Here is a 15689-nt window from a genome sequence, read left to right on the forward strand (position 1 = left end):
AGGCCAGAGGAAGCTGTGCGAGCGGCGTGGTTTAAAAAACGGCGATCTCGAATCTTAAGACGAAACTCGGCGGACGAGAAGGTGGTTGGGTGGGTGGGGGGGGGCGCAAGGTGTGGGGACTTTGGGAGTTAAGGGGAGGTCGGTAGGTGGCTGGCGGCAGGGTGGAGGGGGTGGCGGGCGGTGGCGGGGGGGGTCTGTGGAAACCCAATGTTGAAGGGAGACTTCGTGCCACCGCCGTACTGCAGCTACCGAACGTCGGTGCCTCCAGTGTGGAAGGCGACGGAGTGAGGCCGGTAAGCCTTTGCACCGTTTTCTTTTTTCCCCTCTTCACCTGCGCTTCATCACCCACTCGCGCTGACCATGTGCACGTCTATTACGTGAAATTTATGAATTTAAAATCACATTTCCTTGGCTGAGGTTGCGCGCAGAGAGTGCCCGTTGCAAATATCGAGGGTTGGAATTCTCTTTTTAGTCGATGTGTTTTTTGTCGCGGTATATATCATTACGATCGTCCGTTGGCTCTTTTTTTTAACATGTTCTGGAGATTTGGAAAATTCAGATTGTGTCTAGCCAAAATAAATATTGCAGCTTTTTTCAAAGCGGTCTACGTGAAACAAAATAACGACGGGTTCTTGTGCCGTCCCCGGTTCCCGAGACTGCCTTCCCGATGAAACGTTTTAAAACGATGCCGAAACTTACACACTGCGCCACACTGGCAGAATTGGTGCTCGAAGACCAAAGTCTGCGCTGCCTACCACAGACCTCCCTGCACTCGGCTCTGCTTCCACGAATCTAGCACATACATACCTATTCCTTTTTGCAGTCATCGCAGAAAATTCTCGCTTTAAGAGGCAGCGGCGTTTGTCTGCAGCTAGTTTATGGCAAGGCCTTGGGGGTGGGGGGGTGGCGGAGATGATGCATCATGCATATTTGAATATTTCACACGAGTGGGCTTTTAGGGAAAAGTTATCATCTAGCAACCTTTGGTATGCAATTAGCCGTGGTTATTTTTTCCCCCAGCTGACTGTTCTATATTGGAGCTGGCTGTTCATTTTGGCTTCTTGTTCCGAAAAGGAATGAGTAACACATTGAGGTTTGTTGTTACAATACGCCGCATTCAATGGTAGAGATTTCATCCGTGGATGTCCTATTTTTTTTTTGGGGGGGGGGGGTGGAGAGGAAGTAAATTCGAAGGAAATATCGAAATCGCTTGCGCAGCTTCAGATTTTCCAAGTTGTAAATAGCGTTCACTAATTTCAAAATCGAGCGGCCTCTTCGCGGGAACCTTAACGAGGTTCCCCGTGCAATCGTGCACCGAGGTTTTTTGAATGCGATGCAAATAATTACCTTGCCAGTGGGCCTCTTCTTGTACTCAACCCAGTTGCGGATTGCTCAGCAACTTGCAATGTTACATAACTGGGACAATGTAAATAAGCGAGCGGGCAACAAATAAATAATCAAATACTTTCCATCCATTGCACGCACGCATGCATGTATATATAGTGTGAGTGTACCTGATGCGTCAATTATAAGTTTTTATTTCAAATAAATGTTTGGCCAATTATTACTATGTATTTTAAACTGTCGAATGTTTTGCGTACATATGGTCGGGTAGTTTTAGGATGATTTTCCTCTTTATATATATTTATTTGGCTGAGACTGATGTAGACGGCCTCCATTTTCACCAATAACCAGTAGACGGGCTTTTAATCATTCACAATACTGTTTTGTAATGATTGGTCCATTTTATGAAATTATTTTATTGATTGCAATGCTGGTTGTGATTCCAAAATTGTGGTGACCTTATCCCGGACATAATTTGAAGCAGTGATGGCTCCTTGGCCTAGAAACCTGAAATGGCTTTTAAATAAATATTCCGTACTCTTGCTTTGAAGACGTTATTCAGTGAACAGCACACTGCGTATCCATCTGAAATATAACAAAAATATTCCATTTAAATGCAACATGCGATTGAAGAAAATGTGGGTGGATAAATCGTAAAATGTGCATAAATATAATGTCATTCACCTAAATCTGTGATTTTTTTTCCAAAAAAATTGTCAGTTTTTTATTTACAAAATTACTTGTAAACACACACATCGACACACCTGTTGATTTACAGATATTATCAGCAGGTGATGCCATTTATCTAAATACGACATTGTAAAAATAAGGATAAAATATAAATCCACAGTTATATCTTAAAATAAGCAATTATTAAGGCAAATTTCATCAAAACGGCAGTCGTTCATAGGTTACTGTGCCAGGCGTAAAAAAAATATGTACGTGCGATAAAATGTCTTTGATGTATGATTAATATGGCACAAAAGTGTACCTGGTTCGTATCACAGCCATTTAATCCTAACAGGCTACAAGTGTTACAAGTGGATAAATATCCTGGCTGATGACATGAACGACAGCGATTATGACATTGACGACGATACATAATGATTTTGTGCTTTTTTGTACCAAGCAAAATTGCACCAAAGTCGGGTGTTTTTTTTTAAAGATTGTTTTTATTGCACTTCACTGTGTGTAGCCTTGCTGGTACATAAGTGTTTCTTACGTAACACCGCATGTCCGTGTATTATACCACTCTCTCATTCTCACGTGTGTTTTTCCCTCGCGCGGTTCCAAGTAAAATATTGGGGGGGGGGTTTATAAAACAAATTGGCATTTGTACTTTGCTTAACATTCAAAATCGAATTCCGTATATGTTTGAGATATTTATCATTATTATTTTAAATAGGTCAAAATGGATGGTTATATAACGACTGCCCTCCGAATGCTTTTCAAGTGATGTTATCGTTTGAAACTGGGAATCCTTTTCTACGGAAAATATCACGTCCGTTTGGAAACTAAACTTAACTTTACCAATTCTTGCTATGTTACTGGTATTGCGTCTGTCTTTAAAGTATATATGTATATACCACAGCGATTGAAGGTCGGTAAGTCATTCATTTAAAATATACGTATTCATACAGGAAAGCCACACTGATTCGTATGATTCTTCCAGGCACATTGGGTTTTATTTTTACGATGTTTTCGGCCAACTATTGAGTGTTTTATACACGCGGGAGGAAACCGGAGCACCCGGAGAAAAAAACCCACGCACGCTAAGGGGGCAACACCCCAAATCCCCGTACGGATGGAAACAGATGGCGATTAGTCCAATTGCTCCACTGCCTTCTCCTGGCGAGCCAGGGTTATGGCACCTCAACGCCCACACAGGAAGGGAGTGTCCACAGCATTAGTGCGATCCACCAATCCTCGCTGCCTCGACAGCGCTGGGTCACAGGCATGCGCCAGCACCGGCCCGGCTAAAGTGGAGAGGTTGCACATTTCAAGCGATGCTTGCGTTGGTTCGCATTATACGCGTAAACTAGAGGGTTGCTTTGTTTTTGTTTCACTGCAGAGACTCGTAATCCGATTGCACCGCATTATTTTTCCTGCAAGTGTTCTTCAAATTAAGTGTAACATTTATCGTGTGACCTTTATTCCTACCTCGTTCATGAAAAAAAAAAAACGTTTAGTCCCCTCCTTGTCCTTCTCTAATCATTGACCGACGGATTGAATGAGACAATTCTGCGCGCAAAATTTTTAAATGTGTTAATGACGCGAGAAAGCAGTCTAAAATAAACTGGTGCTGTTTGCAAATGCGTGCAAGGGGGGGAATAATAATTAAATAACTTTCATTTAAAGGGAAAACCAAAGCTGGCTTTGCCTCACATTTTCCAATGTCGGCTTTAACAAAACCACACCCGTCCGCATTTGTAATTGAACGTGACATTTTCCACATTGACAGCAGTGATCACATTTTTGGAACTAATATGATTTTAGGAGTACGTGTTTGATGAAAAATAAGAATAGGTTTTACCCTTTCTGGCAATAAAACAGGTGTTAGCATGTTGAAATAGATACCTTTTTGCAAGGCATCAAGTCTGCATTAACCACACATACTTGTGGCAAAACATGCAAAAAAACATCCTCTGAAAGGGTAAAACCTATTCTTTAATTTACGTAATTTTGGATGCTGGCAAAAAGGTCCCATACTTACATGTTTATACGTAATCAAAGCCATTGAGAAAAACGGAACAACCACACTGAGGTTACATTAAGGAAGTACCACATTACATATTGAAAGGGGAGTCTGGCAAGGTGATGCACTTTTTCCAAAGTTATTCGATGTGGCATTTGGGGATATTTTCGTAAAATTGGACGAGAGAAGACATTAACCGTCCTCAGATTTTTGCGCAGTCATAGTCGTGATAGCGTTCAATGAGATTAAAATACGGGAAATGTTAGAAGGGGCAAATGTGCCTCAATAAATGGAAATTTTTAATCAAAGCGTACAACCCCAGCAGTGACGTGTGGATGAGAAACATGGATGTGAACAAAGAAAATGGAACAAAAACTGAAACGTGCATCATTGAAATCACGTTGAGAGACAGACAGGAAGACAGATCAGAGATCTGAAGCACGTTCAAGACAAAATTCAAACTGTGGGGCTTGGGAAAGATGCGTCGCTAGAGGGGACGATGACCCACGGTCAACAATAGTGAAGGAGTGGCAGCCAAGGGGATGGACCGCATCCGAGAGGAAATACATCAAGGAGATGGAGCAACGAAATCGGCTCGTGTGTGCGGATTCACCGAGCAATGTTACATCGGGGGATCATGAATGTTAGCAACAGGTTGGGGAGGCCTTCATCCAGCAGTGGGATGATCGTGGCTTATGATAATGATGATGATGGTGAAGAAGACGTTTTCGATACAACTGCTTTTTAAAAATAGATGTTATTTCCTTTAATTGGATGGGCTTGGTTGACCTTAATAGCAATAGATTTCAATCGAGAACTGGATTTCTTGGCTGTCCGAATACATTTTTGAACAGGGTAGGGAATGGTTTGCCACTCTTTATTCCCCAAAACAAATTCTACTCTTTTATAGCTGCAGGGATGGATGGCTAACAAAATTAATAATGAATATAAGCACGCCAAAGCTATATTTCATTTAAAGAAGTCTGTGATTTTTGTATGTTTTTTTGTAGTTGCTAAAACTAATGCAATAGTTGGCGCACATTTCTGGTGGTATCCTGACATGCAACGAAAGGCCTAAATATGGGCAACATATCAACTCTTGTCTAAAACGCAGTCGATCTAGGGACAAGCTCCAAGTGTCTTTTTTTAAAAGCCTCTCGTTATCAGCACATTTTTTTTTTAAATCATCTTTTTTTAAACGTGGGACGAGTGTAGGTCCTCAGAAATAATTAGCTTGGTTAACATTTATCATGGCATGTACATATATATCACATGTTAGTGTTTCTGCATTGGTTCTGGCACTGCGTAAAATACCGGTGATGTCCCATTGGCAACATTTATCTGAATCCGGCGTGGGCCGCCCTCTTGGTCAACCTTTAAATGAATGTCCGGTGTGATGCATCAGCATCTGTGCTGGAGAGCCAACGTCAAACAGGCTGTACATCACCCCCGCTCATAGGCCTTTGCCATTCTTAACACGTGACGCACAAACATCAGGCGTGGGAAATGGTGGTGCGGTGCTTCATACACTCTGGCTTGCTGGTTCTACTGCGGACTGAGAAAACCAGAATTCAGCTTCTGCCCACGTCCATAACGTCGGTGAGCGAGCGGTGTCTGAACCGGTCCCCGGCCCATGCCCTTCGCCAAACCCACAATGGTCCAGTGGGGTGAAGTGTTGTCCAAACACACACCCCCCCTTTGTCGAAATGGCAGAGTGTATTGACAAACGGCTCTAAATAAAAACTCCTTTATATTTTACTAAGCGCAGCACTTGGCGGAGCAGTCATTAAAGCTAAATGGGTGGGTCATCATTGTTATCTGTGTGTGCAGTCCGCGTGTGAGTTATGCGCTTAACGTTATGCAAATGTAGGAAAGTTACGTAATAGTACCTTTAGAGTGGCAAGAGTGAAAATGAACAATGGCTAGTCCGAGCTGGGTGGAGGGGCTTGCAGTGTGCTCACTGTGGAGACATTTGCCCTCCACAATATGTGCCATCAGCTCTTAATGCTGCAGGTGTGTAGCAGCGGCAGTAGCCCATGTCACCCACCACCTGTTCACGTTTTATCTAAACGCTGAAAAAATTGCGTAAGCGACCCTTTGCGAAAGACCACGTTTCATTACCGCTCTGCCCAACTCTTAGGAAAATATCTGTGCCCTGCTGCCACAAGTGCTCGCTTTGTGTGCCAGCCTTGCAGCCTGGAGGGTGGGGGGGAAGTGGTGTGGGGGGCAGTGGTGGGGAGGGGGGCAGTTGGTTTTCGGCCGCACTCAGCACTGGCAGACAGTCACGTCTGGCCGTCTGGTGGGCACCGGGATTTTCTAGAAATTTCCACTGCCCCGGCTGGCGTATCCATTCGTCGCCGCAGCACTGCCGCTTTTGCAAAAGAAGGAGCATCCTTCCACTGGGGTAAATAATCTCCGATAAAATTATCCTTTCACTGCCCGTTTTATTTTCGCAAAATTTTATTAATTTACATTCGTCATTTTCATATTTCCATAGCGTCCCTTTAAAATATATCATTTCTATAATGCTGTGCATCTTCCCTATGAAAGAAAATGTAAAACAAGTCAAGACTAAGAACAAAAGAAATAGATGCTCAATAATGTTAATTTACCCAAAACAATAATTCATACGTTCGGTCTTCAAAAATATATATACAGATTTGCTATGATGTCGAATTATGTAATAGTTTCCTGCTATGCCTGCGATGCTCTCCAAAAATAAATGCAATTATATTTGTTGTATATGACATTTAACGATAAGAGCCTTCGGATAGATTGGGTGGGACACGGAACACAGATTTGGGGTTGCTGAATTGGTGAGCCTGCTCCCATTATCTATGATCTTAAACTTGTGCTCCACAGACCATCAATTGTTCGACTAAAAGCCCTAATGGGCTCTCAATCAACTACCGTTATGAGATTACCAAGTCATGCACAGGGTACAGGATAATAATCTTCAATTCAGAATGTTTTGGTAATATTTTATTTGGGATTATCCTCTGGAGAAAAAAATGGTTCACTCCTCCCAAAAGGTCTTTTACATCCTTCCACTCCGCATTAAACACATTTTTGGGGATGGTGCTGGGTTGGCACAAATAACAAAATCCCACCACATTCGTCAATATCACTGTGGCCTTAAAAGGAACAAAATTATATCGTGGGTGACATTTCAGGCAATGGGCCCTGCTTCATAGCACATTGCTTCCACATTAGGTTTGCATTGTAGTCGCCATGGCTTTGAATATTTTACATTCTTGCTTGTGATGCCAAGCATATGTGTGTGTGTGTGTGCGCTCATAATACCCTGTCTTGTGTTTTAAAGCGTATTGAGAATAATCTTTGTGTGCCAAGTCTCTGGACCAAGACGTTGATTAAACGCCGATGTGAAATATCCTACGTTCGTTCAGAATCCAAGCCACAGGTAAAAATCAAGAAAGAAGGTGGATATCTAGATGTGTTTTTTTTGTCTCGTGTGAAAGTTATGTAACCTCCAGATCAGGCGTGAGTAGATTACCTAAGTCTTCAAAGAAAATTGCTGTCGCTCATTAGTATTGTTATTACTCCTTAGACAGTTTCATAGCCCTTCATCAGATTTCTGGTGTAATTGATGGCTGCTCTTAACGATCCATTTTGAAGTCTCATCGGCAGATAAAGTGTTCGGTTTCATATGCGTTGAGATGAAGCCCCAAATATGTACAATGTACATGAAGACCAAGTTGGCCGTTGAATAACAAATATTGAACGACTTGCCAAGGTGGCAATGGTGGTATACGAGCGGTCTTTAAAGAGCTAAATTGTGTGCGTGATGCCCGTGATGTGCGGAAATAAGCTAAATATTTTTTGTAACATGTTAAAATTGGGCAGACCCAATGAAAAGTATTCATACAGGTACCTTTGTTGTTCATGACCTTTATTTGGACTCTGTGAACGTATTGGCACCGCCTAATCTCCCCCTGTTTTATCACAGTACACCTGATTTGAAAATGGTGTCGAGAAATAAATTACAAATCTGTCTGCGTTACTACGGCTCTTCAACAAAATGCCGGGCACGTTTCAGATCCTGGAAGTAATTCATATTATTTCATTTATTCCCTTTAATATCTCTCTCTTAATGCTGATACCGTTTTCTGTCCATTAAAGGGGCCTGGTTCCTCATTGATTGATGTGGTTTATGCAGGGCTTACACGGAGAATGCGAAATACGTCCCAGCGAAGGCGCACGGTGGGTCGGGTGGCACATGGCACGGAGCAGTGCCTTTTTATGCCACCTCAGCCTTCCTTTCCTCCTCCCTTCCTTGGTGGTGGACCCCCTCGGGGGTGACCGGCTGTGACACGGCCATCATCACCGGTGCCTTCCCCTCTCAGCTCGGCGGGACTTTTCGTCAAATATCCCGGTACCGAACGCAAAGGACACACGAGACGTGGAGTGCGAACCCAGCGTCGACGACGCAGGCACGGAGCGATCGAGCCTTTTGCGCGATCCCTGAGACCCTAACTTGTGAGTTGGTTGCCCTGTCACTGGTTAGGCTCTTGGGAACCGTGCAGAATGGCAAATCTGAGATCGAAGGAGGAAACGCCGTCTTCGCCTTAGCTGTCCATCGTGAGCCGTGGTGCGAATGTTCTTGAAGCAGCGTGCGGGTTGACGTACGGGCAGAGCATCGGCACTTTATTCTGCCTTGTTGCGTTTTGTTGATAAAAGCCTAGAGATGTATTACAAAACACTGTGCAGGGCCTTGTAACAAAAAGGAATTTCCTTACGCGTGTGACCGTAAAAAGTAACAAAAAACAAAATGAATTGTAAACTCGGATACTCCAATGCTCTTAAGTGTCTTATTACATCTAAATTTCCTTCGGCTTCAATGTAGTTGAATTACGAGCGATAGATTTTGGGGGGCGGTGTCTGTACATGCATGGGGGGGGGGATGCTGCTGTCTTTCGGCACGGGAAGCAGCAGCGGTCAACGCCGAGACTTAGCATGGAACTGCGGGAACAAAGGGGTGGTCTCCATTGAAGCCGGTTGGTAGCATGTCAGGCAACCTCGCCCCTTTCAAAGGAAACACGAGTTAAAAGAGGGTAACCTGTTTGAACGTACGTTAATGCGTGCGTTTTTTTTATTTAGAGGCTTAAAAGGCGTGAACCCTTTATTATATTTGGGATGGAAAATATAGCGAGAACGCGACGGCGTTTTGTCTATTAATGCGTTGACGTTTCGCTCGAAAACGATGTGACGAATGTATTTCCGTGAGAGGAGGCTGCCGAGTTGGAAGCGCGCGGTTTGCCTGCCTGTTACATTTCGAACGCGCCGCACCAGCAGGTGCACAGACCGGCGGTTTCCATTCGGATCTTTTATTTTCTCAGCGATTTAATTTGTTGGGTTGGAAATCGCCGTCTCCCAGCCAAGGGATGGGGGGGGGGGGGCATAAAACTGAATGTTTCCAATATAACGAGCTGCGTGGAAACTAAAACTCGAGGCACGAGAGGTCCTCGCGTGACCACTAACATTTTACGAAGTCCGCCAATGCCTTGCGTAAATATACATGTAAATTCAAATACGTTTAAAGAGAACATTTTTGGACAGGTTTTAATATTCAGTTAACAGTGCGCAGTTTTATCAGTTGGTTACTGTTTATGGCGTTAAACTGAAAACGCGTATTTTCGACAACAGTTTGGTTTTCTCTTTTGAGTTCTACGGTCTTTTTTTTTTGTTATGACGGTGATGTGGGTTATTCAAGGAACGCCAAACAGCCACTTATAACCCCCGGGCGCTGGACGCAGGGATTCTGAATCCGCCGGCATAAAGCGATCGTCCAGTTACACGACGTTTCCAATCGCGATTTGCAGATCCAGATTAAATGTCCGATGCTCCGCCGTTGTGCCCACGTCTGTCGCGCGCGCGTGTCTTTTGCAGTTTATCGCAAAATGTGTCTGTAGTGATCAGTCGCTGGCCTGGGAATTCGGTACAGTCGGGCGGCTTGTCAACTATTGACTGATGCATGGTCACTCAAGAATATGAGCTCCGATGATCGAGAACGCACAAGGACGTGCGTGTTTCACCCTCCGATGATCAACAGAGTTAACAAAAAAAACAAGCCTTTTATACATTTCTTTTAGCACTGGTTGTTGTTGTGGTTTCAGTTCGTTGTCCTTCTCCTGCACCTCCGATTAGCACGGTTGGCTACGTACGGTGCAAAATAAGTTCAATATTTGTGCAAGTATTTTTGTTACGAAAAGAAAAGCCAAATTATTTTATAAAATAAAAGCCAAAAACATGTTTTCCACGCGGATAAATTATAACGTAAAGTAACCCCCTTGAGGAAAGCTTATCAGCTCGGGCTTCGAGTCTTTTCTGTTTTGAGAAAGTTGTTTTACCATTTTAATAGACCAAAAATCTAACTCCCAAGTCAAGGTTTATTGATGCAGAGAGTACAAGTAAACATGTAAAAAAAACTCTGGATATACCAACAAAGAAATAATGCAGCATCCTATATATGATCTACACATGTATAAACAAACGTTTTTTTTTTACATTCATTTCATTCCTAATATAACATTTTACGATGTTTAAATTGTGTTAGTTGCCCTGCTGTCACCTGTATTATATATTGCGTGTGTGTTTGAATGTACCGGTTGGATCCGAACTTTCCTTGGCAATATTAATTCTTCCACAATTGGACACTTTGCAAACTTGTGACCATTTAACTTTGCAAGTAGAAAATGAAGCATGGCATTGTTGATTTGAAACAGCAACGCTTTAAGACAAATATGAAATTCAGAAAATGGCTGTAGTATTGGCATGCATTCTTGCATTGTGTCCTGGGAAAGCTAAATGGCTGTAGCATATATATACACCTTTGGAAGGTACTGATCTTTTTCAATAGGAATATTCGTTTTTAAATGCCAATAGGTTATTGGGCTCAGGGGTTAATAAGAAGGGTTATTGTAACGGGTATTATTTAATAATCTTCATTTTTTTAAATGCCGTGCTGCAGATAATCTTTTGAACGTGTGTGTTTTAAAATGTGGCAAGTATAATTTTTGCTCTAAGCTTGCCTAGCTTTCCCTGCTGCCATTCCCTGTATAGTTATACTCGTAGACAACAGAATCTGGATGTATTGTGGGTAAATTATTTCAACTTGGTTTTTTTCCCCTAGGGGTTTTTCTTGCAATTGGAGCACACATTACATACGATGTCAGGCACATACATCAACCGTTTTTGCTTCTGCGGTAGTTGCGGTAAGTGACACTGTAGAGCAGGATGAGTTTAAAGGAAAGTAACGTGTTCATTTGTTTCCGCGCTGACAATACTTCGTACAAAGTGCTTTGATCGTCGTTTACAATACTGAAACGTTTAAAAAAAAGTGCAATTGTTTGCGGTTGCACGTTTAATTTTTGTGCACGAAAATTATTCCTGAAATGTTTTCGCAACGTTAAACAATATGCCATATGTTCAAGTTGTGAATTTATTTAAGGCACGTTGTGACTTTGTGTTACATAACTACCCTACGTGGATTAAAATATTTAGCAAAGGCTGAAATGCCTTCATTTGCTATGACTGGTCATGTGGAAAGTATCATATTCGGACATAATTTCCAATGAACGTCATCTTTAAACACCACTCGCCTCTCATCTCTCCAGCATGTCTCTCCCTTGGAGACCAAGTTTGTGAGCAATTTAATAAGGTCAGTCCCATTGAGAGCATTATCCGTATCATTTTTGTTAAAACCGTACAATGTGCACACAACTACATTATTTAAACCAAGTACTTGTTTATTTTTAAGCAACGAAAAAAAACCTCTTCCCTTTTAGAGGATGTTAACATTTATCAGTTTCATTCTGTCGTCTTGTTCAAGACCACACAACGGGTTTGGCGAACTTGCGTTGGCCATTGGTGCAGGTGGAGTGGCCAGATTAGCCTGCCCCCCCCCCCCCCCATGGTCAAAGCAAACCCCCTACCCCCCATTGAATTCCCATGAGGGCATTATTTTGGAAAGATGACTACTCATTATGTGACAATTAAAATAGACCATCAATGGGTTCAAGATGCTGTGAGCAGTGTAAGTAGGGCACGCGGTTTTTTAGGCCGGCCCAAATTCCCCACCTACTTGTCTGCTCTGCACCCCTTTCAAACAGCACTTGAGCAGTGACTCATTATAAGCTCTCTCTATTGTATTTCAAATGAGCAAATTAGGCAAATTATGCATTTTCTTTACGTGCCTCAATTACGTCATTGCAAAGACTGCGGCACAAGCCATTGTTAGGGTGGAGATCTTTGCCGACGGGGTGTTTTTGTGTGTGTGCGCACGCGCGTCTTAAAGCAAATATTGCAACACACACGGCCACGTGCGTTTGTGTGAATCAGAGGCTTGTGAAGGACACTACGGAGCAGTTAGAGGCAGTTACCCTCCAGCAACAATGGAGGACAGAGGAGCGATGCTCACAACTACGAGCAGAGTGCCAGGTGGCTAAAGCACAGTAAGTTGACACAGTAGGGGGGCATAGGTTGTGCATCGGCTAGTCATCTCAATCAGGCAACCCATGGCACCTCGGTCTGTCCCGTGAATTCCTGCCAATGGGCGTTCAACACTTCACGTGGCCTTAACGTCCACATAGCCTGGCACAAGCGCCGTGGTGACGTTACCAACACTTAGTGGAGAATGGTGGTTGTTGTTGTGAATCAATGCTTTACGAGAGGTTTCTGGAAACCGAAATGGGGCGCACTTCAATCTGGGTTGGGAACAAACTGCAGAGAAGCCATTAACCCCTTCTGGTGCTTTTCTCCACAACAGTGGGGGGGGGGGGAGGGGTTGCTTGTAGCATTTGCCACTGGTACATCATCATCACCATCACGATCCAAGGGCAAATAGCCCCCGTAGGTCACTGCACATTTCGTAATTTCTTTCCACTTTCCTCTATCTTGTAGTGCCAATATGCTCAAGTCGTGGGCCACATCTGTCTGGCACCGATCGTCGTCAAGCCCATCCTCGGTGAGGTCTTTAATCTCTTTCCGGTTCTTCCCATTTTTCCGGACAACATACTGTTAATTCTCATGTTGATGTCCATCCTACATATGTGTGCAAATAGTACCAGTTTAATTCTCATTACTGCCTGCATCATCAGGTCTTCTTGTATTTAAAACCTTTTTTCTTCTACGCTGGTCACTCTTTGGGTCCAGCTTCGATGTAGTATCCTTCTCTAGCAATACATTTCGAGTGCCAATATCTCACCTGCCACTGGTAAAACAGTGGAAACATTAGTGTAAGTAATGAGCAGCACTGTACAATATCTTCAATGTAAAAAACGTACATCTTCGGCATATTTTGCCCGTTATTAATGGATGTTCATTTTAATCCACCTAAATATCGCAAGATGTGCCGTTTGTTTCCCGTCACATGCCCAGTCCTCTTCCAAGTTTAACAAATGTAGCGATTATATATCAATGTATCTGTATAAGTACAATGCCAAACTTACTTTTGGTAGTTCGACCCAGGGAGACCCCCCACCCCGCCTCTGTAGCAACGCAGGGATGTGTGCTGCTTGTAGCGAATGTGTACATGTAACATCACATTTACAGTTTGATGGATGACTTACGACGTGTTTCCAATACGCCTCTGTCTTGGCCCGTGTGTCAAAGAGGACAGACAAATAATGTATCCCAAGTGTATAATCCATATTATTGGTTGCTTTATTGGTTTGGATTATATATGTATAGTTTTGCATTGTTTCCCATGGTTCTTAATGCACCGTTGGTGATCTGGATTTTTTAAATGTTCTTGCAAAAGAAAATCCTGTGGGAGTTTCCACATGTTTCAACGGAATCTTGCAGATATCTTCAAACTTAAAATTCATATTATACTTTCTTGTGTATCATTTTCTATTCGAATGCTCATTGTGGAAAGTCTGCTAATGCCATATTATTTTCAGGTAAGATGTATTTAAAGGGTCACGTGTCTACTTTGAAAGGGTAATGCAGCTGGGGCTGTTCTTTTTAAGACAATTTCTGTGTAACTGGAGATGGCTGTAATAGTGTTTAGATTGATCTTGAATTTGGCCGAGGATTTATTTCCTCTGCACTGGTAAAAGAAAACCTATGAACTAATAATTTACAAATATTGGATATACCAGTGGTTCTCAATTGTAGCCTTGTATCAAAATTAACAGACCCGTAATGGCATGATCACCATTAAGAGCAATGATTGAAAAGCCTTGCATTTGGCATGCATTTGTTACTTCCTGTTTGGTAAATGTATGCAGTCTGAATCCTGGAAACATGGAATGTGCGGTTAGACCCAATAGCAGTGATGTCATAGTCTAGCAGTGATGTCGTAGCCTAGCAGTGATGTCATATTCTAGCAGTGATCTCATAGTCTAGCAGTGATGTCATAGTCTAGCAGTGATGTCATAGTCTAGCAGTGATGTCATAGTCTAGCAGTGCTGTCGTAGTCTAGCAGTGATGTCATAGTCTAGCAGTGATGTCATAGTCTAGCAGTGCTGTCAGAGTCTAGCACTAGATGTCATAGTCTAGCAGTGCTGTCAAAGTCTAGCAGTGATGTCATAGTCGAGCAGTGCTGTCATAGTCTAGCAGTGATGTCATAGTCTAGCAGTGCTGTCATAGTCTAGCAGTGATGTCATAGTCTAGCAGTGCTGTCATAGTCTAGCAGTGATGTCATAGTCTAGCAGTGATGTCGTAGTCTAGCAGTGCTGTCGTAGTCTAGCAGTGATGTCATACTCTTTGGTTCTATTCGGTAAAGTCACGTAGGTAAAAAATAAAACAAAAATCACGACGTTTCGGCCACAACATAAGCGGCCTTCATCAGGTGAAGGGACCAGGCTGTCTCGAGGACAGCGCTGGAGTGAAACACAGCCACGCTCAGACCGCGACCTTTAAGCTGTGTGCGAGGAAACAAGGTGCCTTGTTAAAGGAATTAGCATAAAAATTAGCATTTGATTGGCCGACTTAGCATGATGAACGGTGTAAAGGTGGTGTACATGCGGGTGAACATGCCGGTTGGCGCGGGGGGGAGGGGGAGTTTACCTATTGACGGTGTGAAAAGGGAATTTTTAAGAGCTGCGAAAGTTTGGGGTACCACTACTTGAAAAATATACTGTACCATTGAAAATTAGTTTAATGTTTGGTTCGATTTAGAACATCTTTCCAATGGTTGCTTAATTTGAAACCATCTTCTCGGTTGAAATTGTGTCTTTGTTTGTAGATCTGAATTGCCTCGTGAACAAATATCTGATAAAAACCCGTGGGTTTGCAAAGAACCTTGGTATCGGAGAAAATTATATCGTGATCACCCACAGCGTTGTAACAGTGATCAGCTACGGCAGAATAATTCGTTCTGTCGTTTTTCAAATCTGATTTGTGCTCGCGAATTCGGTCAGAGACATGTCGCTTTGTCTCCCTGATATAGCAATCACCGCAGGTACAACTCAATTTGTAAACCCCGGGGTACTGTAAGTCAGGAATGACATCCTTCACGGATGGGATCAGATCACAAATTTGTGTACTGTATTGAACCGGACCCGGATCTTGTGTTTGTTTAGAATTTTGGAAATCTTTTTAGTAACGCCGGCTATATATGGTAGTGTGATGGTTTTGACCGGAGTATCAAGTAGTTGTTTCTGTATGGAGGGAGAAACAGCTTGGC

At 42.9% G+C, this 15689-nt stretch overlaps 1 protein-coding gene across 44 annotated transcripts in view; it reads left to right on the top strand.

The window, feature by feature from the left end:
- The window catches only part of LOC142929607 (uncharacterized), a 391053-nt gene that overhangs the window by 261629 nt on the left and 113735 nt on the right, over positions 1-15689 (top strand). For 32 of the 44 annotated variants that reach the window (XR_012945767.1, XR_012945769.1, XR_012945764.1 and 29 more), the window contains one exon: positions 1-15689. This exon is cut by the window's right edge and continues 33470 nt beyond it. Coding sequence is in view for 1 of the 44 variants with exons in the window: in XM_076071191.1 (XP_075927306.1) it covers positions 12959-13022 (64 nt within the window). In the remaining 43 variants the exon portion in view is untranslated. The other 12 variants (XR_012945783.1, XR_012945780.1, XR_012945790.1 and 9 more) reach the window with 12 other exon arrangements.

This window comes from Petromyzon marinus, chromosome 32, assembly GCF_048934315.1.
Source record: "Petromyzon marinus isolate PM22_M1 ecotype Great Lakes invasive population chromosome 32, UKy_Petmar_22M1.pri1.0, whole genome shotgun sequence".
In the NCBI taxonomy this organism is placed as follows: domain Eukaryota; kingdom Metazoa; phylum Chordata; class Hyperoartia; order Petromyzontiformes; family Petromyzontidae; genus Petromyzon; species Petromyzon marinus.